At 40.8% G+C, this 23,524-nt stretch overlaps 1 protein-coding gene across 4 annotated transcripts in view; it reads right to left on the bottom strand.

Moving 5' to 3' along the window:
• Positions 1–23,524, bottom strand: part of STAT3 (signal transducer and activator of transcription 3) — a 54,608-nt gene that overhangs the window by 20,335 nt on the left and 10,749 nt on the right. For all 4 annotated transcript variants that reach the window (XM_016202191.2, XM_016202192.2, XM_016202189.2 and 1 more), the window contains exons 2-5: positions 5,307–5,457; positions 4,306–4,450; positions 3,379–3,477; positions 157–252 (exon numbers count right to left, since the gene is read on the bottom strand). In XM_016202191.2, the coding sequence (XP_016057677.1) occupies positions 157–252; positions 3,379–3,477; positions 4,306–4,450; positions 5,307–5,434 (468 nt within the window). In that variant the 5' untranslated portion in view covers positions 5,435–5,457. The remainder of the gene's footprint in view (positions 1–156; positions 253–3,378; positions 3,478–4,305; positions 4,451–5,306; positions 5,458–23,524) is intronic.

Genomic DNA, 23,524 nt, shown 5'->3' with positions numbered 1-23,524 from the left:
AAACAAATAAACAGAAGTAGAAAATATTTCCTTGGGGAGAGAGAAAAGAAAGTCTCCGAGAAGAATGAAAACAAGGCCAAAAACCTCAAAAGATACAGGCAGAACCCACAGGCAATATCCCCAAGGAAAGGGTTATTGTCCCCAGACCTGCTTTACCTGTACTCGCTTGCGAACATCCTGCAGGTGCTGCTCCAGCATCTGCTGCTTCTCTGTTACCACAGCAGCTGTGGGGTGGTTGGCCTGGCCCCCTTGCTGCCAAAAAAGGGCAGTTGACACACAAGTGAATGTAGGAAATACGGGGAGAAAAATACCTCTGTCCAATCTTCATCCCACTCCACTACCCTTCCAGTTTGGCCTGAGACGCTGCTGCCACTGTGAGGGGAAGGGTGACAGAGGCAGCGTGCCAGGCATTGTAAGGAGCAGCTCAGCAGGGGCCGGCACTCTCCAGGCGCTGTCGGTATGGTGTCTAGGAAGCTCTCGCATAGTTTTACCTGTGTCCTTGGCCTTTTACCTCTAGGTCACACTATAAACCTACTCTGTGTATTGCACTAGGAGACCACATGCTGAGCTAAAACATGGTCCCTATCTTCTAAAAACTTATTCTAGGTAAGTATGTAAAAAACTTCAGAACAACTTATGACAGCAGATTTTAGATGCCTCTTTAAATGTATGTCGTGTCCAATACATTTCTGTGGTATAGTAAATAACCATTTTGTCTTGGGGTGAAATGCTGTATCAAGAGATAGTATCTTAGGGTAGTAGAGGAGGCTGGTACCTTCAAACGGTCAAATAGCACATGAAACTTAGAAATGATAAGTTTTGTCAAAGTAATAGGATATAGCTTGTGATAAAATAAATTTTAAAAGACCATGTAAAAGCTGTGGTACTGGTGTAGGGCAGAGATACCAATCAATGGAACAGAATTGAGAGTCCAGGAAAGATATTATATACCCAGTGCTCCAAGTTAGAAATTCCCAACTGTCTTTGATTTCAGAGTCACCAAATCCTCCTGGCTCTGTATTCTATAATCTCAAATCGATCTCTATTTGCCACCGGCTCAATTTCAACCCCAACTATTGATCTTTTTGCCTCTAATCTCTCACTTCTAATCTGATCTGTACACTGCTATCAGAAGTCTCCCAAATAGATCTAAACATGCCAGTTTTAGAGGGAACCATTCTCTCCCTGTCCTATGGTCCCTACCCAAGCCCACAGAATTCAAACTTCCCTCAGAAGTTTTGAGAAGGCCCAGCCAGGCGTGGCTCAGCGGTTGAGCGTTGACCTAGGATCCAGGTGATTGGGGATCGATTCCCGGTCAGGGCACATGCCCAGGTTGTGGGCTCAATCCCCAGTTGGGGGCGTGCGGGAGGCAGCCGATCAATGACTCTCTCATCATTGATGTTTCTCTCTCTCTCCGTCACCTTTCTTCTCTCTGAAATCAATAAAGATATATTTTTTTTAAAAAAAAAGAAGTTTTGAGAAGGCTACCTCCACCCCTACTTATTCTCTTCATAGGGGGAGACTCATCTGATTGGTGACATTGAGAGAAAGACTACACACAGAGGTCTTCAAGGAACCTGGCACTCAAGCTGGTGCCTCCTCCCACTCTTGTCTTCCTGGGGCACACTGGGGCAGGAGTGAGGGCCTGGTCTCTAGAAGCAGTTCTAGAGGCCCATCTCGGGGTTCAGTGGGTGTGAGTCTATGGTCTCTGAAGCTCCATATGGATGGTGGAGGAAGTGCTGCTCTATAAACCCAATCTCTCCACCCCAAGATCTAACTCAGGGGGCAGGCATCATATGGTTACCCACCTAGGCCATGCTTTCCAGTCTTGTTTTACCAACAATACAGCCGATATTTTAATCAATATTCAACTCCCATGTCTACTTCTCAATTGGTACTGTGCTTACAGGGGGAAAATAGATGTGATTAACTATCATCTCCAGAAACCTGTCTCTAATACCTTTGTAAATTATGGTCTCCCACTGCTTCCAAGTATAAACATCTCAGCCCAGCACAGATGTTTCACACTATCTCATAACAACTTAAACCTTCCTTTCCTGTGCTTCAATCACCCCAAACCACCCACTCTTCCCCCGATACAGCATGTTTTCACACTCTGCTTCCCCACACACTGTCCACTCAGCCAGGCACACCTGCACCCATTCACCTTCAAACTCTGCGAAGTTTCTGCCCAAGCACACCTGCACCCATTCACCTTCGAACTCTGCAAAGTTTTGCTCTCCCGGGTAACATTATTCAACTTCCCTAGGCGAAATGACTCACATCCTCCTGTACGTTTTTCTCACATTGAGTGTCTGTGCACCTATAATCCCAACTAGACCAAAAGCCCTGGTAGCAGAGATCATGTCTACACGTCCTCCTGTCTCCCTGTGCTACACCCTTAAGACACTTAAGAATATGCCAGACGATGTAAACAGAGAAAATAACGGTGAGGCCTGGGTTGAGGCCTCAGATATCCAACTGGTAGCTCTATGTCAGGGGCTACAGACTTTCTAAGGGCAAAGTGGTAAATATTGTTGGCTTTGTGGGTAAGATAGTCCCCGCCACAAGTACTCAGTCCTGCCCTTGCAATACAAAAGCAGCCACAGATGATGCGCACAGTAATGTGTGTGGCTGTGTTCTAAAACAACTTTACTTATAAAAACAGCCTAGAAATCTATCATAGAGAAACCAAAGCATAAATATATAAAGATATAGAGAGAGACACCACAGTAGTATTTATAATGGGGAAAAAACAATGAAGTGGATGTCTACTGAAGGGGGAATAACTGAATAAATTACAGCAATGCTACATCACAGACTATATATAACGCAGCGAATGAAAAAATGAGTTAGCTTTATATTACTTGCCTTAGAAAGCTTTACATGATAGAATATTAAATGAAGAAAGCAAGATGAAGGGAAGTAAACCTCTTTAAATATAACGTGTGTGCATGCTTTATATAGTTTATATGAGCCTGGAAAAGGTGTGAAGGGATATATACCAGACTGTTTGGAGAAAGGTGTGAAGGGATATATACCAGACTGTTAATGTTGGTTTCCTGGGAAGAAACAATAGAGGGAGGGAGTGATAATTCAGATGTTTTTTTAAAAAACTTTCTTCCTTGTACTTTTCTGTAAAGTTTTAATTAAAAACATAACAACAACAACAAAAAACGGGGAAGAATGCATTATATACTCAGGGGGAAAAATAAAGTTATTTTCGTTGATAAAATTAAAAAACCCCAAACACCCAGTTAACACCCACTTCTACCCTGGAGGGCAGGGTACACCCTACCGGCCCAATACGCAAGCGCATTATGATTCACAGGAAGGGAAGCGCATCTTCAACAGCACTATGTTTATTCCCAGGCTCACCTGGGCTGCGGTGGCTGCAGTCTGGAGGAGGCGCGACTCTTCCCAAAGGCACCGGGCCACAATTCGGGCAATCTCCATGGGCTTCTCAAGATACCTGCTCTGTAAGTAGGAAAGGAGAATGAAAAGTGGCAATAGGCTAAGCAGGGGTGGCCTCAACTTTGCTGACTTAAAGCTAAATTCCTCATAAACTGAGCGTTACAGGTACTGCATGAAACAATAGAACAAAGGCCTCAATGCCCGGCTACAATCCGAGGGAGCTGAAGGGGAGAAGAGAAGAAAGGCAGTCATGATGAGCTGCACTGCTGAGAGAGAAGGCACATCTGACTGTTTGGACAGTCTTAACCTGGTCTCGTAGGGAGGTGACACACTTTGTCCAGGAGCACCCAATTATGGACAAACCTTTAACATTTAAAAGTAAGAGTTGCCTGGCCAGAGTAGCTCAGTTAGTTGAGGGTTGTCCTGTGCACCAGAGGGTTGTTGGTTCTATTCTCAGTCAGGGAACATACCTAGGTTTCAGGTTCAATCCCCAGTCAGGGCATGTAGGGAATGCAACCAGTCTCTCTCCCTGTCTCTCCCTATCTCTCTCTCTCTCTCTCCCCCCCCTTCCTCTCTCTAAGCATATCCTTGGGTAAGGATTAATACATAAATAAGTAAATAAAAGTCATCTTCTATGAGGAGACCTGGTTGCATCACATTATTAACATGTTAATGTAATATTAACATAACAATCACGCTATTGCTTCAACGGACTAAAGAAGTAAATTTCAGGTAATGATGCTCATGGGTAAGTATGGAGATTTGAGAAAGGGCTAATTACTTCTCCTTTTATTTAAAGTACAAGATAGGTTCTCATTATTTAGCCAACTGAGAAGAGACTCCGTCCAGGAAAGAAATCTAAAACCCCTCTGGCTCGGTTACTCCTCACACCTGAAGGAACTGCTTGATCCTTCGCAGGTTGTGCTGGTAGAGGACATTTGATTCTTGTAGGAAGCGGCTGTACTGCTGGTCAATCTCACCCAGGAGATTATGAAACACCAAAGTGGCATGTGATTCTTTGCTGGCTGCGTAAGCCCTAGGAAAAGGAAGAATAATAAAGAATGATTCTGAAATCTACACATACACAAGTCCCCATCAGGGAGGAAAAAAACATGGCAAACCCAATACTTTAGCCCACTCATCATTTTAGATTTATCTTGCTCAGTAACGATAAACATCAGCAATTTAATAATTACAAACAATTATTCTAGATATAAAATATTTGAGTGGGCTGATATGCTGTTTTGCTTTAAATTCTCAGTCAACTCTATGGTCAGATTATTAGTGGCAAATAAGCAACCCCAGGGTAGGATGGCCTATCTCCAACAGCTCTGAATCACTTCCCCGGCACTTCGCCAAATTCGGGAAAAGCTAGGTTATAGGCCTGAATTAAACCAAAATTAATAGGTGAATCTGAATACCTTAGAATGAAAGAAGTAGTTGTTAGAATTCTGTGCCATTATCTCCTCTATGAACAAGTCTATTTCTCTTACTCTGTGTCTCTCTCCTTTAATTAAAGGGGAATGAGAAGCAGGACCCAAACTTACACCTATGACAGAATTCTCATTCAGACAAAAAAATATCTGTAGCACATCTCTGAAGCGGCAGAGCACACAGAGAATCTCTCCAAGTCAGTAAGATCCAAATCAGTCCTGAAAACATCTACCAGCAAGCAGGCTGACTGATATGCCAAAAGTCAGTTGCCGGTGTGTGCTTCTAATATAGAAAAGGTTTATACCAACTAAGAGCACCTCTTTATCTCCTGGTCTCTTTTACCCCACCACCTGTGCCCACATGTTTTCAATGAAATGGCACAGAGTTAAGCTAGCGCAGATCATGCTTCTTGATGCAAACCAAAACCTAACAATTTGGGGAGTTTCTCAAGGACTTACCAATCTTGACTCTCAATCCAAGGGGCCAGGAACTGCCGCAGCTCCATCGGAAAGCTGTCACTGTACAGCTGATGAAGCTGCTCCAGGTACCGTGTGTCAAGCTGCTGTAGCTGATTCCATTGGGCCATCCTGCTGGAATCAGGGGTCCCAACTGTAAACCAAAGTGTTCATATGGTCACTACAAGCCCCAGTAGGGTAAACAATCTAGAAATACCCTATGTATTCAACACAGGTGTCAGGTCTGTGATTAGGGATAAAAGATGCTTTGGAAAGGATCCTGCATGTCTCTCCCAGTTTAGAACAACACATAATTCCAAGACTACTGGCTTAGTTGTATAAACAAGGACCTGCCTGGGATTCTCCCACTCAACGAAAAGTAATTTTGTCTTATAAATTTCTCAGTCTGGGATGAGAGAGAAGGGAAGCTAAATATCAGGCATACAATGTTGTCCTCGGGTTAATGAATACCCCACGGAAACGTTCAGGTATGGCAAACCAACCGGGCTAACCTTCAGTCCCCTTTCTAAATAGCGACACCGACCAAGTAGTCTTAAGGAGTTGTAAAAATAGCCAAAGACTAAGGAATGTACAGATCAAAGTATACTGAGATAGTTCTCTGGGATAGTGAGAATATTTAATGAAAGACTGAATACATACAAACACATACACTTAACTGGACTTCTTGATTGATTTCTTTCTCACAGCAGGCTACATGGTGTGTATTACCCTCAACAAGAAATCAGAGATCACTAGAATGCTCTTAAAATGTATATATTAGAGCCAAGTTAAAATCTACCTCATAGGCTAAAAGCATCAGGATCTGCCTTATGTTTCTCAGGACCTGATTTGCATAGAAATCTGTATAATATGCCAATTTACGTAGATTCTACTGCAATGTGAATGTACTGAAACTCTAGACCTACCATATTGAAATATGGTAGCCACTGCCCACATGTGGCTATTAGACACTTGAAATGTGGCTGGTTCCAACTGAGATATGCTTTAAGTATAAAATACACACTGGATTTTGAAGACTTAATATAAAAAAAAAGTAAAATATCTCATTAATATTGAAATTATACTATTTTGGATATATTGGGTAAACTAAAATATATTACTAAAATGAATTTCACCCATTTCTTTTAATTTCTTTCAATATAGCTACTAGCAACTTTAACATTACATATGTGACTTGCATTCTACTTTTATTGGATACTACTGCTCTTATGTAACCAAAAAGCTGTGGTTCTTCTAACAAAGCGTTTAAAGAAATAGACATCCGCCCAGCCGGGCGTGGCTCAGCAGTTGAGCATCGACCTAGGATCCAGGAGATCGGGGTTAGATTCCCAGTCAGGGCACATGCCCGAGTTGCAGGCTAGGCAGCCGATCAATGACTCTCATCATTGATGTTTCTCTCTCTCTCTTCCCCTCCTTTCCTCTCTCTGAAATCAATAAAGATACGTTTAAAAAAAAAAAATTGTTAAAAAAAAATAATAATAAAAGAAAGAAAGAAAGAAAGAAAGAAAGAAAGAAAGAAAGAAAGAAAGAAAGAAAGAAAGAAAGAAAGAAAGAAAGAAAGAGAGAGAGACGTCCACTTTTCAAAATATATTCCAGTGATAAATTGCTTATCTTGAATACAAATGTAGAGCCATCATGGTCTGCTCCCTGAAGTTCTAAGGTAAAACCATAAAGCAGCATCCCATTATACTTGATCAGTAACAGACTAACATTGGGGTCATACATGAATATTTGCATTTTCAAACTAATATACCATTAACAAATTACAAGTTGTCGAAAATTGTCCAATTCATTTCTAGTCCATAATTCAGAGGGGTTTTGTTGTTGTTTTGATTTTAATTGGGGTTTTTGCAAATAGTACAGTAATTGTGCTATTTCTTACACCAGAAACCAGCTAATAGTTTTTCCACAAAGTTAAAGCACCAAAAATGACTTGTTACATTCTACTACAACAAATTAATATCAGTTGTTGTAAATTAAAGCCAAAGATCAGGTAGCATTTTCAAGGAGGACATGGGCAAAAAGTCAGATAGTGTCTCCTTATTGGCTGCTTAGCTACAAACCATATTTAACTAACAGGGCCACAGGGCAATCAGACCAAATGCTCGTCATAACAAGAGCATTTCCTTAAGAAATCACTAGCCAAATTGTCTAGGAAAACCATTGCCAACTAGCATTGTGGTAATTGTTTACTGGAAAAAAATTTATAAAGAGTCCACTTTATTACACAATCTCAATTCTGGTTTTTCAAATTACAATTAATCCAAAGAACCCCACTAAATTATTTTTCTTTAAATTTTTGTTGATTTTTTAGAGAGAGAGAGGAGGGAAGGAGGGAGGGGGAGGGAGAGAGAGAGAAAAAAAACCACATTGATTTCTCATTCCATTTATTTGTGCATTCATTGGTTGATTCTTATATGTGCCCTGATCTGGGATCAAACCCGCAAACTTGATGTATCAGGACAGTGCTCTAACCAAGTAAGCTACCAGGCCAGGGCCCCCCACTAAATTCTAACTAAAGTATTTCTTATCTATGGAATAATTCTAAGGCTGTAATTCAATAACCACTTTCACTGAACCCCAGAACACAGAAAGTGATTTGCACAACAATTTAAATGCCAAGTACCATTCTGGGTGCACAGGAGAGAAGTCAATTCCTGTCATGCTGTGGCTGGCTTAGGGCATGACATAGGGCTTAATTCTCTCAAGTTGTTTACTAAATTTAGGTTAGGAGACAGTAAATGTTAGCATATAAACAAAAGCATGATACTGTTTTCTACAACTGAAGAGAAAAGAACAAGTAAAATGAAACAGCAAATTACAAAGACTTTCTGGACTTTTCAAAACAGGAATTTCTAAACCCCTTGGGGATAATTTTACTAACAAGTCATAAGGCAAACAACTATTGTCTAATGGGGAACTTATTACGGTAAAGATCACTAAAAAAGTTTGTCCAAAATCACAGTTCTCATTTACATACTTCAATCTAAAGTAACCAAGGTCAAGTTGAGTAGCACAAACCTTACTAAAGGTTTCATCACATCATTTCATAAAACTTCTTTTAAACTAAGACTTGTACTTCACATCCACGCACCAATGGGTTTACGATAGGGGCCAGAGCCGGAGGGGAGAAAGTGAAGAGAGGAAAACCAGGCACATCCAGAACAGAAAGCGATCTAAAGATAATTTCTGTTTCACCTAGAAATGTGTAACGCGATTTTTCTTTGGGTGGTGGCCATGCTCTATATTAGAAATACCTGTATCTTAAATACAGCATACTTGTATTTTACCTGTTGCCTACACTAAGCTCCTCTTTGCTTCAGGAAAGGCTCAGTAGCTAAGACAATCAAAGTATAAACTAACATAGAAATATGCTTGCACTAATTACTACAGAAACTAGCCCACCAGTAATTTTAAGAAGATATATTTTTAGCCCTGTCTGGGTAGCACAGGTGGTTAGAGCATCACTCCAATATGCCAAGTTTTCAGGTTTGATCCCCGGTCAGGGCACATAAAAGAGTCAATGAATGCATAAATAAGTAAACAACAAACCAATGTTTCTCTCTCTCTCTCTCCCCTTCCCTCTCAAATCAATAAATAATTTTTTAAAAGAAAATATTTTTTAAAGATTATAAAAGTAATAATGTTCACTGTGGAAATTTTTTTGGGGGGAAAACAAAAGATAAAGTCACCCATACCCTACCATCCCACAATCTAGAACTACAATTGATGCATTGGTCTAATTCCTTTTAATCTATCTGAAGAGTGTGTATATATATTCTATTTCTTTTAAAAGTTGGGGTCATAGTACTTTGACAGCTTTGCATTCTCTTTTAAAGCTTATTATATAGTAAACAATTTTCTATACAAAGAAATTTTTGTTTAAAGCCCATAAAATAACTATTGGTTTCTATTAGTGTTTTCAATATAATCCTGCTAACCCTGTTGAGGAGCACTGAATTTACTTATATTTGGAAGCTCTAATTTATTTATTCTCACATCACATTCCAAAAATAATATGAGGTAGCTGCAAATCCCTTAAACTAGAGAGAAGGGAAAGTAAAAGGCAATTAATGCTAGACAGACACTCAACCCCTGTGAAACTTTCACTGAAGGATTAAAGGTCTACTGAATGACAGGAGCCCACATTTAAATATTAAAGCTTTAACTATTTAGCCATTGTTAACCATTCATAATTATACTAGACAGTAAGACTTTGAAATTTCAAGTTAAAAAAAGATAATTCAAAATAGGTACCCTTGTGTAATAAACATATAATTTCATTACTTACAATGAGCACCTTATAAGGTTTAAAGACTAGATGTTCACCTTTACAATAAGAATTCTATATGTAAATCTAATTTTGATTTCCAGAAAGACAAAATGTTAGCACTTGAGTGCCCAATCTGAACTATACTTATTGTAGCACTGAAGTATAGTCAATTACAAATAATAGGATTTCATTTAAAGTCAGAAACCAACTCTTCCTTGCAAAAATGGACATTGAGACACAAGAGAACTTTAATTAGAGTTCCCCAATAATATGGCAAAATTGAATATATGAAAGAAGTACTAAATTCCTGGGGAGAACTCAGAAAAATAAGGAAAAGGACAGTTTTTCATGACACTCTGGAGCACTCTAACCCCATAAAATTCTATTTCCCTCATTCCTCTTATCGCACTTTAATTCTTCTAGGAAGAGTTAAAGCATCTTGTGCCAAGCACATTATTTTTCCCATTCCAGATCTGATCACTAGAACTACCTTTGCATAGTTATCTAATGTAGATCCAGAAACAGAGAGAATAAAATGTATCAGGTTTACAGTTAACTTTAAGAGGCAGAGACTACCAGGAATGTGAACAGCAAAAGGAAAAAAACCTAGTGCTCTGATCCTTGAAGGGCAGCCAGGGTTTTAAAAACAAAACCAAAAGAATACCCCAAATCTAGGGCCTTTGGGAAAAAGATTCTGAGAACTATGAATTACCAATACCTCGAATCTAATAATGTTAAGAAATTTTAAAAAACAGATGTATTCTCCATACTTCATTTGGAATAGGCATTATATTTAATCACAAATACTTCAGACTAAAGGAGCCAGAGCCTAACAAACATAATTCCCTCTAAACTGAAAGTAACAGCTAGACATGCTTCACCAATTAGTAAGTGCGCAGTTTATGGTTAAAGCTGCCTGAGAACTGGTGTGACTCTACATAAAAACCACGAAACAGATCACATTTGTGCGTCACATGGTCTCCCCACTTTGTGACACTTCCACTCCCCCAACCAGACACACTGCTCCACAGCAGTGGGGTATGAGGCCAAGGAAACGAGACCACGCTGGCTGGACAGGGGTGCAAACACTGACTGCTGTTCATCAGCTATCTGTTTGGGAAACATTACTTGGCTACTGAACAGGCTTCTTCTTCAGTAAAATGGGGAAGTACCCCTCTTTTAAGGATTGTTGTAAAAGTAAAAAAAAAAAAAAATGGATGTACAGCATCCCTCCTATATAGTAAGGTGCTGGGTGTACCTTATTGCTGTATTATCCTTACCCCAAGGCATCTCGTTCATCATTTCTTATGCTAAATGAACTTCCTCAATGCCCTGGGACACAAAGATTAATTCCTCAGATTACCAATTTAAATGATAAAGTCAGCTGTCCCTGCTATGTAAAACACATGCATTTTAATGAATCTTTGTATCATATCCTAAGGGAAGAAGTTTGTAATGCTGTGATTTGGTGTATGTCTGAAAGGGGACAAAGGGAGGACAGGAGGGTTAGGTGGTGCCCTAATCCAATATCTCCATCACCTGAGGATAGTTCCAGGTCCTAAAAAGACTAAGGTAAAAATACACGCAGGGTGGCTCAGTTTGTTGGAGCATCATCAGGTACATGGAGAAGGTGGTGGGCTGCCTGACTGGTGTGGCTCAGTGGTTGAGCATCAACCCAGGATCCAGAAGATTGTGGTTTGATTCCCCATCAGGGCACATGCCCGGGTTGTGGGCGTGATCCCCAGTCGGGGCACACACAGGAGGCAACCAACCGATGTTCCCCTGTCTCACATCAATGTATGTTTCTTTTCTTTTCTTTCTCTTTCTTTCTTTCTTTCTTTCTTTCTTTCTTTCTTTCTTTCTTTCTTTCTTTCTTTCTTTCTTTCTTTCTTTCTTTCTTTCTTTCTTTCCTTTCTCTCTCTCTCTCTTTCTTTCTTTCTTTCTTTCTTTCTTTCTTTCTTTCTTTCTTTCTTTCTTTCTTTCCTTCTTCCTTTTCTTTCTCCTTCCTTCCTTCCTTCCTTCCTTCCTTCCTTCCTTCCTTCCTTCCTTCCTTCCTTCCTTCCTTCCTTCCTTCCTCCCTTCCTCCCTCCCTCCCTTCCTTTCTTTCTCTCTCTCTCTCTCCCCCCCTTCCTCTCTCTCTCTCTAAAATCAATAAAACATATCTTCAGGTGAGAATTAAAAAACAATCAAACACTAAGTGATATCCAAATGAAAGAAAAAGATACAAAAATCAACTTGGTTTAAAAGCAATCCAAATAACTAACGATTATGGCTAATACTTATATACTACTTACTATGTGCCAGACACTGTGTTAAACACTTGACATATATTTATTTACTTATTTCATCCCCATCACAATCCTATAAGGCAAATGCTATTTTTATCCCCATTTTACAGAGGAGGAAACTGAGGCACAGAATTTTAAGTGAGTCACCTAAGGTCATACATGTAGTAAAGGCATGGAGCTGAAATCTTAACCCAAATACAGTCTGTTTTCAGAGTTCCTGCTCTTAGCCTTTATGCTAAAGTGGATGTGTTCACTGACCTTTAAGTGACCCATTTGTCAACCAGGATACAAAGCCAATGTGACCTTATGACATTTTGACAGACATATAGTGTTACAACTAAAGGATCTATGAGTCCCGCTGAAACTGGCCCACATCTAGAATGATATTCTAATTGTATCACATTTTTTAAATTTATTTTTTGTTAATCCTCAGCTGAGGACATTTTTTCCATTGCTTTTCAGAGAGAGTGGAAGGGAGGGAGGAAGGGGGAGAGAGAAAGAGAGAAACATCGATGTAAGAGAGACACGTCAACTGGTTGCCTGCCTACTGGTTGTCTCCCACAAGCACCATGAACGGGGGTGGGGTGCAAACCCGCAACCTAGGTACGTGCCCTTGACGGGGAATCGAACCCACAACCCTTCAGGGCACGGTCCAACACTCTAACCACTGAACCACATTGACCAGGGCTATTATCACATTTTAAATGGCACACTAAAAAACAAACACATTCAGGGAGGGACAGTCAGGGTGTAAGGAGTCCAAAAGCTTGAATGTTTTGCCCAGTAAGAAGGCTTGGGGAACAGGAAGTGGGGTTAGCAAAGAAAAAACTAAATTACAGAAGAGTGGCTCTTCAAATACTTGGAGATCTGTACATAGAAGGGTAAATCACTCCAGAACTGGAATCTGTTTCCCTGTAACATCTCCAAATTCTGCCCTCAGAGTGATTTCCTCTGTATGCAGAGGTTCCAAACCCTGGCTGCAGATTAGAATTATAAGGGCAGACACTTTTTAAAATAAATAAATACAGAGATGCATGGGAACTAAACCAAATGCCAAATCAGAATTGCTGAGGGTAGCAACCACGTTTCAATATTTAAAAGCTCCTCAGATGATGTTAATGTGTGGCCAGATTGAGAACCTGGGAATAGAAGCAGAGGTCAGAGTTCTACTCTGGCTGCCCAATGGAATCACCTAAGGAGCTCTGAGAAGCCAGCCGCTGGTCCTTACTTCAGATGGACTCAGTAATCTCCAGGGTGGGGTCCAGGCAGTTGTCATGAAGCAGAACACTGCAGACAGTGCATAAGGAGCCTATGGCATGAAGTGAGATTGGAGGCGGTTTTTGTATAAGCCACATGAAGAAACAGGGCAATGGTGAGGTCTGCAAAGTTTTAAGCACACAAATAATAATTTGATTTAAATTTCAGAAAGATCCCTCTGGATGAAATAATCAAGGTGAGAGATATTAGTGGCCCAAACTTGGGTAGCAGCTTCAGAAATGTTTTCAAGGAGACGTCTTCCAGAGACATTAATGAGGAAGAAGGCATGGGGCTTGGTGGCCGGTTGAAGGGCAAAGGCAACTCAGAGAAAGTGAGGAGTAAGGGACAACCTCCCAGGTTCCTGTTGAGTTTAGTGTTCAAATGGAGATTAAACGCTCGCTCTGAGAAATGTCACAGCAGTAATTCTGATACTGGGAGAGCAACTGGGCTGGATGGCCTCTAAAGACTATTCAGTCTATAAATTATGATCAGGTTCCATTCCCTCAAGACATAAGGTTACTGCAATCCAAGAATAAATGCTGCAGTATAAGTAGTAAATTGATATTTAATCAAAAAAGGTCCAGGGTTTGTACTCCAGCTAGCTGACAAGCTCCACCCTTCCCCCAAAAAAAGAAGTCAAAGAAAATCAGCCAGAAATCTTGGAGCTGCATGCAGCTGGGCCACAGCAAGAGCTCTGAACTGTCTCCTCACATATGCTGCCTCCTTCCAGTCCACTTTCTACACTATAGAGAGACCTTTTCAAGCAAAGACTTGATCTTGCTCTTAGGCTGAGAAACAAAATATGTAATATTAAGTCAGAAGAGTGTCGTGCTTAGAAGATGGATCCTGGAGCCACAATGCCCAGACTTGAATCCTGGCTCCACCACTTAGACGTAAGTGAACGAGTGCCTGTTATTTTACCTCCTTATGCCTCAGTTTCCTCACCTGTAAAGAGGGGGAGAAACCAGGCCTTACCTCACAGGGTCATCGTTAGAACTAAAAAATTCATGTACACAAAGCACTTGGAACACAGCTGGCACACTGTATACGTTTGTGTTATTAATGTGATGGCCAGCCTGGCTAGCCCTGCCTTTCTTGTATCAGCTGGCTGAGCTCCTGGCACTCACTCTGCTCTTCTTTCAGCTGCTCAGAAATGCCTAGGCCTCCCTCCATAGGACCTCCACATGCCTTCCATCTATCACCATCACCACTGCTTGGACCCAAGCTCCATGACTCCGTAACTTGCACTTGTAACCACTATGCTGGACTGCCAGCTCCACGAGGGCAAGTAGAAACTTGGCTTTTGCTCACTAGTGTGTCCTTCCCTCACCCCCAGCATCCCGCAGAGTGCCTGGCTCATACAGTGCTCAAAAAAAAAAAAATGTCTTGAATAAATAAACTGCTGGTATGAATCACAACGACATTGATAAACCAGATTCTCCCAGGCGAGAACATTGTGTTCGGTCAAAAGTATTCTGAGAAGCAGACCAACTCTTTCCGTTTCACTTTTTGAAAAATTCAAAGATGATCCTTCAGTGCCCTTTCAATAAGAGTAAAATCACAGCACCACCCCCAACTCAAAAATATAACTTACTTCTCATTGTCCATTGCAAAATCTTTATCCCTGCCTAAGGCTCTCCAACTCCTCAGCCAACTTAGGCCAAAACTCCAGCTCCTCTCTCCAGTCTCAAGATGACTTTCAAAAATGTCCCGTCTTCCATCAAGTCAACTTATCTCACCCTCACCCTCACCCCCACAGACTTTGTTCCTTTCTCACAGATATTCTTACCTAAACTGTTTTTCCCCTTGGTGGCATTGTATGTCCCTTTGCAGCCAGTGTTAGAGAGGCTTTCCCTAGCCACCTCTGGTCCAATCCTTGCTTGAACTCTGAATGCCCCCACAGCACTTACGTATGCAGCTGAGGCTCCTTCTTATTTTAATTCCATCTCCTCCATTTGAGAAGCTCTCTGCTGGCAACCTTCAGTATCATTCCCACTTGGAGCTTCCAACTGGATATTAGATTGAAGACACCAAATGAACATTTCCTTTATAGTTTCCTTTACTCACATTTGCACACACACATAAATACCAACTCCACTGCAAAAGTTTCTAACAGTCACTGGTGGCCGCAACACTGAAAAGCATGGCACCCATACGGCTTCTGCACCTGGGAAAACAAGATGAGCTCAACCCTATATTGGCTACCTAGAATTTAGAAGTTTTCCAGGAGAGAAGCAAAGCATCCTTCCAATGAGCTGTGAATGCTGACGGACTCACACTCACAGTAATCAGAGGCAGGCTGCCAACTTTTGAAAACAGAAGGAGAACAGCCTTTGAGAAGCAACTGTAGGTTGGGCAAGCAAATCGTCATATCATAATTTCCAGGCTTGAAGGCAAATGAAGGGAGAAGAGCAAATTGCTGGAAAAAGCCTGTGGGTTCTGTTCTCTTTGGCCAAAGCCCAAATAAGAGTCATAAAAGCATCCACTGATCTAGAATGCCATACAAGTTATTAATATTCTTTTAAGACAGGCAACTGAAATAAAAAAGAGAAAGGAAATTTAAATTCTGAATCTCAACATCACGGACCCACCCACAATATATATCAAGACTTGTTGAAGAGAAGGAAGAACCTTTTCTCAGATTTATTCTAGTCACTTTCCCTATGCTGATCACTTAACATGAAGCAATTTATAGCTGGGGCTAAGAGTCCATATCCATGAATCCTATCTTAGAACACCTTCCTTCAAAGTAACTATAGATTGGGGGCAGAACCTCAAATTCAAAGAGCATTTGTGGTGGTTGGAAAACATGGCCCCAAATTCTTTGATACTTGTCCCATTGAAAGAAGGGATCTTGGTCCCCTCCTCTTGAACCTGGCTAAGCCCATGACTGCTCCAACCAAGAGGGTATGACAGAACTATTCATATGCAACTTCCAAGGCTATGCTGCTTCCACCTGATTCTCTCAAAAGGCTCATTCTCCAGAACACAGCCAACATCCTGTGAGAAGCCCAGGGTAAAAGGAGAGGCCTCGTGAAGGCACTTGGTCTACAGTCCCAGCTGAGATAAGCCTTTGACTCAGCCCAGCCCAGGCACCATATGTGAGGGAAGCAGCGATGACTGCCCCCAGATGTTTGAGTCTTCCCAGCTGAGGCCCCAGACATTGTGGAGCAAAGACAAGACATCCCTGCTGTGCCTATCTAAATCCCAGCCCCAGAACCCATGAGCATCATAAAATGGTTGCTGCTTTATGCCCTAAATTTGAGGTGGTTTATTGCATTTGGTGACTCAGGCAACATTTTTACTAACATAGTGACAGAATGCCACTTTTATAGAGTCCAACTCCATGAGAAAAAAATTTGCAGTTTCAAGGGAAAAGATTTTGCTGTTAAAAGTATTTTAATAGTAAACCTCTGCTTTCCTCTATGCTCTCACTTTCTAAATGATTCATCCAGTCCTACTCCTTCCAAATAACTATACACTGACAATCCCCATATTTACATCTCCAGCCCTATCCTTTCTCATGGACTCCATTGGATGTCTAACAATCATCTCATATTTAATGTACCCCAAACTAACCCCTTCATGAAAAACCTCAACCAACCAACTTCCCCTCCAATCTTCCCCATTTTAGCAAATGACAACTCCATTCTTGCATGTTCTCAAACTAAAAACCTTGAAAATAAATCTTGACTCCAATCTTTCTCCTCCCCTTCCTCCTCCCTCCCTCTCCCCACCCCCCCCATCCAATCCAGTAACAAATCTGTTAGCTCTGTCTTCAAAATATATCTAGAATGTGAGCCCTTCTCACCACCCCCACTGCTCCATCATCCAAGCTCTACCCTATGTGATCGGCTACCCTTAATCCAAGCTGCCATCATCTCTTACCTAGATTACTGCCTTACACTCACTGGTCTTGATGCTCTCACCCTAGTCCCTCTACAGTCTATTCTCCACATGACAAATCCTTTCAAAATATAAGTCAGAACATTTTATTCCTCTGCTTAAAACTCACTCAGAAAAAAATCCAAATTCTAACCATGGCCCACCAGATAATCCACTTTGCCCCTGGAAGCCTCTCTTACCTCCTCTCCCACTGCTGTCCCCTTTGCTTACACCTGTCTCCTTTCTGCTTCTGAAACACACTATGGACATTTCTGCCCAGGCCTTTTGTACTTTCTTCCCTCGCCTGGAAAGCTCTTCCCCTGGATAGCTACATGGCTCCCTCCCTCACTTCACTCAGGTCTCTGCACAAATGTCCCTCGACACCAATCTATCTAAAACAGTACATCTACCTCCGCTGAATTTTTCTTCACAGTGTTCATCACCTTCCAATATACTATAGAGTTCTTTTTTGTTTATCCTTCCACCACCACATGCAAGGGATGTAAGTTCCATAAGAACAAAGACTTTCACCCGGCCGGGCGTGGCTCAGCAGTTGAGCATTGACTAGGATCCAGGAGATCGAGGTTCCATTCCCAGTCAGGGCACATGCCTGGGCTGCGGGCTGGATCCCCAATGACTCTCTCATCATTGATGTTTCTGTCTCTCTCTCCCTCTCCTTTCCTCTCTCTGAAATCAATAAAGATATATTTAAAAAAAAAAAAAGAACAAAGACTTTCTTCTGTTCCCTGCTACTTCCCCAGCACTTAGAGCAGGGGTGGGGAACGTCCGGCCTGCAAAATCATTCAGTCTACCCTGTCAAGGCAACAGCAGGCAGGACTTGAAATTCAATAAATCTAGGAGCTTTTTTCATAGCTAATTTTTAAGTTAAGATAATTTTCTATGGCCCATAAATGATGTTATAAATATCCAAATGGCCCTTGGCAGAAAAAAGGTTCCCCACCCCTGACCTAGAGGATGTTCAAATATTTGTTTAATAAATTAATAAAAATTAAATGTTTTTAAAAATATCTGTAACATACTTTTATTTTTTTAATCCTCACCAGAGGACATGCTTAGAAAGAGGAAGGGAGAAAGAGAGAAACATCGATCAGCTGCCCTCCGTACATGCCCCGGGGATTGAACCCACAATCCAGGTATGTGCCCTGACTGGGAATCAAACCAGCACAGGATGACGCTCAACCAACTGAGCCACTCTGGTTGGACCTGTAACATACTTTTAGCATAGAGAAGACTGAAATACTTTAAGAAGCTAATTAACTTCATGACAATAAGCTGATCTTCCTTAAGCATGAGCAATAATTTATGCAAATTTACTGTTAGTGACAAAGCAAATATACAGTTTCCCAATAGGAGAATTTATATTAAAATGTAAGCCTCAAAAGAATTTTTAAAATATAAGATTTTGCCCATAAAGCTAGACTATTATATAGTACAGTTTCTCCTTAAATTGCAACGAGACTTTAGCACCCTGTTGTCATCTAAAGAGGACATTTCATGACATGTGCCAATTTGAGAATTAAGAAATATACCATAACTAAATATTGACATGTAAACATTGAAATGAGTCCTCTTGTAAAACATAACACCACTTGAATGAGTAAGTTTATTCTGAGATATTCCCAAACTGAAAGGTCTAAGACCCAACTTAAAGTCATCAGCAAATCACTTTACACAATAAATCTATTGCCCAGCTGGAGTGACTCAGTGATTGAGCACTGGCCTATGATCCAGAGGATCCCGGTTCAGTTCCCGGTCAGGGCACATGCCAGGGCTGCAGGCTAGATCCCCAGCAAGGGGAACGTGCAGGAAGCAGCCAATCAATGACTCTCTCATCATTGATGTTTCTCTCTCTCTCCCTCTCCCTTCCTCTCTCTGATATATATATTTACACACACACATACATATATATATATACATATATATACATATATGTATGTGTATATATATTAAATAATAATAAATAAATTTATTGTCTGGTTTTCAATATTTTACCCTCAAGACACTTGGGCTCCAACTCAATTACAAAAGCACTTGTTGTTATATAAGAGTCCTTAATAATGTCATACATCTGGATCTATAGGAGATACGGTAATGCTGAGAAGAAGGGGTAACCGTTGCAAGTAGAGGGAACTGCACGTGCAAAAGCAGAGTGCTCAGGAGAACATGACAGATCCGCTGGTTAAATGTGACCCAAAGCCTATTAAAGTGACAATAAAGCATGGGCAAAGGGTACAAACTCACAAGGACAAAGAATGGGAAACTAGATGACAGTGGACAAAAGATGTGAATAAAATTCTGGAATCCAGACAGTGGAGAGATGGTAACTGACCTAGCACAGCTGATAAAACTAAACAGTAAGTGCCTGAAGAAGGGATTTTCAACCAGAAGTATCTGTATAGCCTCCTAAAAGCTCAAAGTTGGAGGCAGGAACGAAAGGTTTAGTAGAACACAGAAGAATTGGTTGAAAAATCTGTATAAAGAGCACTTAGATTCCCCAGATACTACCTCTCTCCAAACGCAGCAGGAGACAAAATACTTACTGTCTGGAGAAAGTGACAGTCTGGACTTGGGGACACCAGACACAGCCGAGGGCAAGAGTCACTGAATTGAAACAGTGGAGATTAGGCAGGAAGCTACATGCATCAGCTCCCAGAACCCCAGGCTCCAGGCCTCTCCCAACCCCACAGAGAAGCCCAATATACAACAAACCCAACAAACACATAAGATCACTCAACTTTAAGAACTAAGAACTACTATGCTTTTGAAGAAAACCTCTAACATGAGATAGAGATGAACATAAGAAAAAAGGAACGAACCCAGGACTCAGAGTATTCAGAGCAGAAACAATTTCACAAAACTATAAATAATACCCTCAGAGAGACAAATTATACCCATTAAACAGGAATAGGATAAAAATGAAGATGAAGATGGCAACTGAAAAAAAGAGCTCCTGAAATTGAAAATGACAGCAGAATTAAAAATTAAATAGAAGGGTTGAAAGACAGAGTCAAGGAAACATTTTAGACAATGACAGCAAGATGCAAAATAGAAGCAGAGGGGAAGCAAAAGCAAAACAAAATAAAACTCAGATGACCTGTGCAGAGGAGCCAATATCTGACCAAGAGAATTCACAGAAATAGAGAAGGGGAAAATGGTAAGATGGGAATTAGCCAAGGAATAATAATTTCCCTTTCCAGCTTGAAAGGGACCCATCTAGTACCCAATCCAATGAGTGAAGATAGACCCACTCTAAGGCACATCCTGTGAACTTCAGAACAGTGGGAATAAAGACGTTATACCAGCTACCGGAGAAAAGAACCAGGTCTCTTGGAGGGGATCGGAAATCAGAACAGCACCAGACTTTGAACACAAACCCTGATGGATTCTAAGCCAAGTGAGCCAAAAATGCTTTTAAATGATGAGCAAATGATTCAATGTCCACCCAAATGATCGTTCAAGCATGAAAAGAGAATAAAGAGATTTCAGATACATGACAACTCAAAAATGTCCTTCCCGTGCACCTTTTCTTGATAGTGTGTTACTAGAATATGTGCTTCAGCAAATGAAGCGGTAAAGCCAGGAAGAGAAAAACATGGGATCCACAAAAAGGGAAATCCAACATGGGAGAGTGGTGAAAGGAGTTTCAGAATGCAGCAGGACTTGGGGGGGGAGGGTTGTCAAGAAAAAAATGAACAGATTGTCAATGTGTTTAAGTATTTGAAGTAAACTGCCAGGCATTTCAGAGACCTGCTGGAACATTTGGGGAAGTTGACAATAGGTATAAGGGAAAATTTTTTTAAATAAAAGTACTTGAAATATAATCAGAGTACACTACATGGCTTATCAGTGAACAGTATTTAGTCAAAATAATACGTATGATTAGTGGTTTAACAAAAGTGGCTTAAAAAGTATGATGATTATATTGTGAGGTATATGGGAAGGAATAGTGGTAGTTAAAAAATAAATAAATCTCCAATGATGATAGGAAGTTATAAGGTATCTAAAATTTGATACATCAAGAATAGTAGAATAAGCTAATTACTTAGGAGCATGGACATAAATGCAGGAGGAAAAAGCAAAATGCTTTGAAAGTCTCTCTCTGGGAAGTGGTATGTGGAAGTAAGAAAGATGGGACAAAAGACCTATCACTATGTCTTTCAGTATTCTTCAGTTTCTAAGTTATTTGTATGCAATCCTTGGATAAAAATTTAAATTATGCTTTAAAGTGAAGTGCTGAGTACCAAAATAAAAATAAAATTGGTAATATCATGTTATATTAGCTCACTCGACTCATTTGCCCATTTTTTCATTCCACACACACACACACACACACACACACCACAAAAACCCAATTTGGAACCCAGGGCAGGGAATATAGAGTAGTGAGTAGGACAGAGAGGCCCCGGCCCTCCTTGTGATGGAGGAATACAGATGAGTAAATTAACAAGATACTTAACACTGGAGATAAGAGCTGTGAGGACGGCAGGATAGTGAGTGACTGAGGTCAGGCTGGCATACTTTAGACAACCAGGTAAGACATCCAGGAGGAAGTAACTATCTGTTCTGGAAAACAGATCTTTTAATGTTAAAATCTCAGTTTTATGCTAAAATCTAACTTAGCAGTTCCAACTCCTTACTAAGACCAAGACCATGTCCCTTCCCTCAAGTGGCTGTTAACTAAAAATCCTTAGTAATAGAGCTGGGTAAATCCAACCCTCCCCAACCCTCCACCTCTACCCCCATGACAGACTGGCTTACTCTCCCCGTTTTTCGTGAGATTCCATTTGATTTTTGTCTCTGAAGATTTTCCTAACTTTCCTAAGAGTTCAATTTATCCAACATTTCCTGGTGTTTTGTACAGGAGGGTTTTTAGGGTATCTAGTCTACCACTGAGTGGGAACAGAAACTGGAATGTGACGAAGGAATTTAAGAAAACTTTAGAGGCAGAACCAACAGGACTTGCCAATAAATTGAAGAGAAGCAGAGGTATGAGAGAACAAGGGAATTAAGGATATTCCTGGATTTTTTACTTGCACAATTGGGTGAGGCCATTTACTCAGATGAGAAAAGTTGGGGAGAATGGCACAAGCTTGTGATGAGAGAGTTTAAGAGTTATGTTTTGGACAAGATACATAGGAGACAACTACAGGCTGGCTGTCAAAGGGGAAATGTCAAGTAAGCAGCAGCACATAGGGTTTGGGAGCCTAGAGACATCTGGGTTGATGGTGCACCTCTGACAGTCATCAAGATTCAGATGATGGTTAAAACCAAAGTAACAGCCCGGCCGGCATGGCTCAGTGGTTGAGCACCGACCTATGTATGATCCAGGAGATTGTGGTTCGATTCCCCATCAGGGCACATGCCGGGGCTGTGGGCTCGATTCCCAGCAGGGGACGTGCAGGAGGCAGATCAATGACTCTCTCTCATCACTGATATTTCTCTCTCTCCTTCTCCCTTCCTCTCTCTGAAATCAATAAAAAACATTAAAAAAAAAACAACAACAAAAAAGGAAGTAACATATAAGATAATATAGGAAGAAAAATAGAAAAAGAGAAGAAAAGAGAGCCCCAGAGAGAGGCTCAAGGCCCTTCAACATTAGTTTTTAGGCAGAAGATGAACCAGGAAAGGTCCAATAGAAAGAACAATAAGACTGAAGAAAAACCAGGAGTCACAGAAGTCAATAGAAGAGAGTGTCTTAGGAGGTGTTCAACTAGTCCAACACCACTAAAAGGGTCAATAAAATGGTGACAGAGTAGTAGCATCTACTCAGTTTGCTAATGCAGGGGTCACTAGTGACACTCCTTCCTTCAGCTGGGTTAATGTTCCTGAACCCTAAGTAAAGCCACCAAGAAGCTCACAAAGGCACTCAAGCCACTCTTGTTACCTTTCTTCCTAGGATTCATTTCCTTAGAGGCTCTCAGGGCCCCCTGGAAGACTGTCTTCTTACTTTTCTTCTCACTTCTCACTTAATCTGACCCCAAAAAAGTGATTTAAAAGGGCCTAAGAAGAATGGCCTCTAGAAATAGTGATTTTTCCTCCCTCAAAAGATTTGTAAATCTTCAATATTGCTCCACTATTCCAATCTACCTAGGCTCAGCAATGTTCAGGTCTTGAGGAATCAATATACCATCCAGCAAGTTATATGTAAAGGCAGAGAGATTAAACATAAAGACCAGTATCTAAGCCTGTAGTCCAGATTTATGGCCCTCTGGCCAGCCTTATCTAGACCCAGGAGTTTGAAGATTAAATTTAAGGGGAGAAAAGGTAAGTATTTCATTTCCTTGTCCCTGGTACCTGATACTAACCATAAGTATCCCAAAGTTTGTTTCTGCATGAGCGTGAATTCTAGAACAGAACTTTATGACAGTTTTAAAATTTTTTAAGGAGGGAAATTTAAATTTATCCAAAATCTACAAAAAACCCTTAAAGCTCTCTCAAAAATAGGAAAACAAACAACCTAATTTTAAAAATAATCT

The sequence above is a fragment of the Miniopterus natalensis genome, chromosome 17 (genome assembly GCF_054644295.1).
Source record: "Miniopterus natalensis isolate mMinNat1 chromosome 17, mMinNat1.hap1, whole genome shotgun sequence".
In the NCBI taxonomy this organism is placed as follows: Eukaryota; Metazoa; Chordata; class Mammalia; order Chiroptera; family Miniopteridae; genus Miniopterus; species Miniopterus natalensis.
The sequence above is the reverse complement of the archived record's forward strand: the minus strand, read 5'-3'. Positions and strand labels throughout refer to the sequence as shown.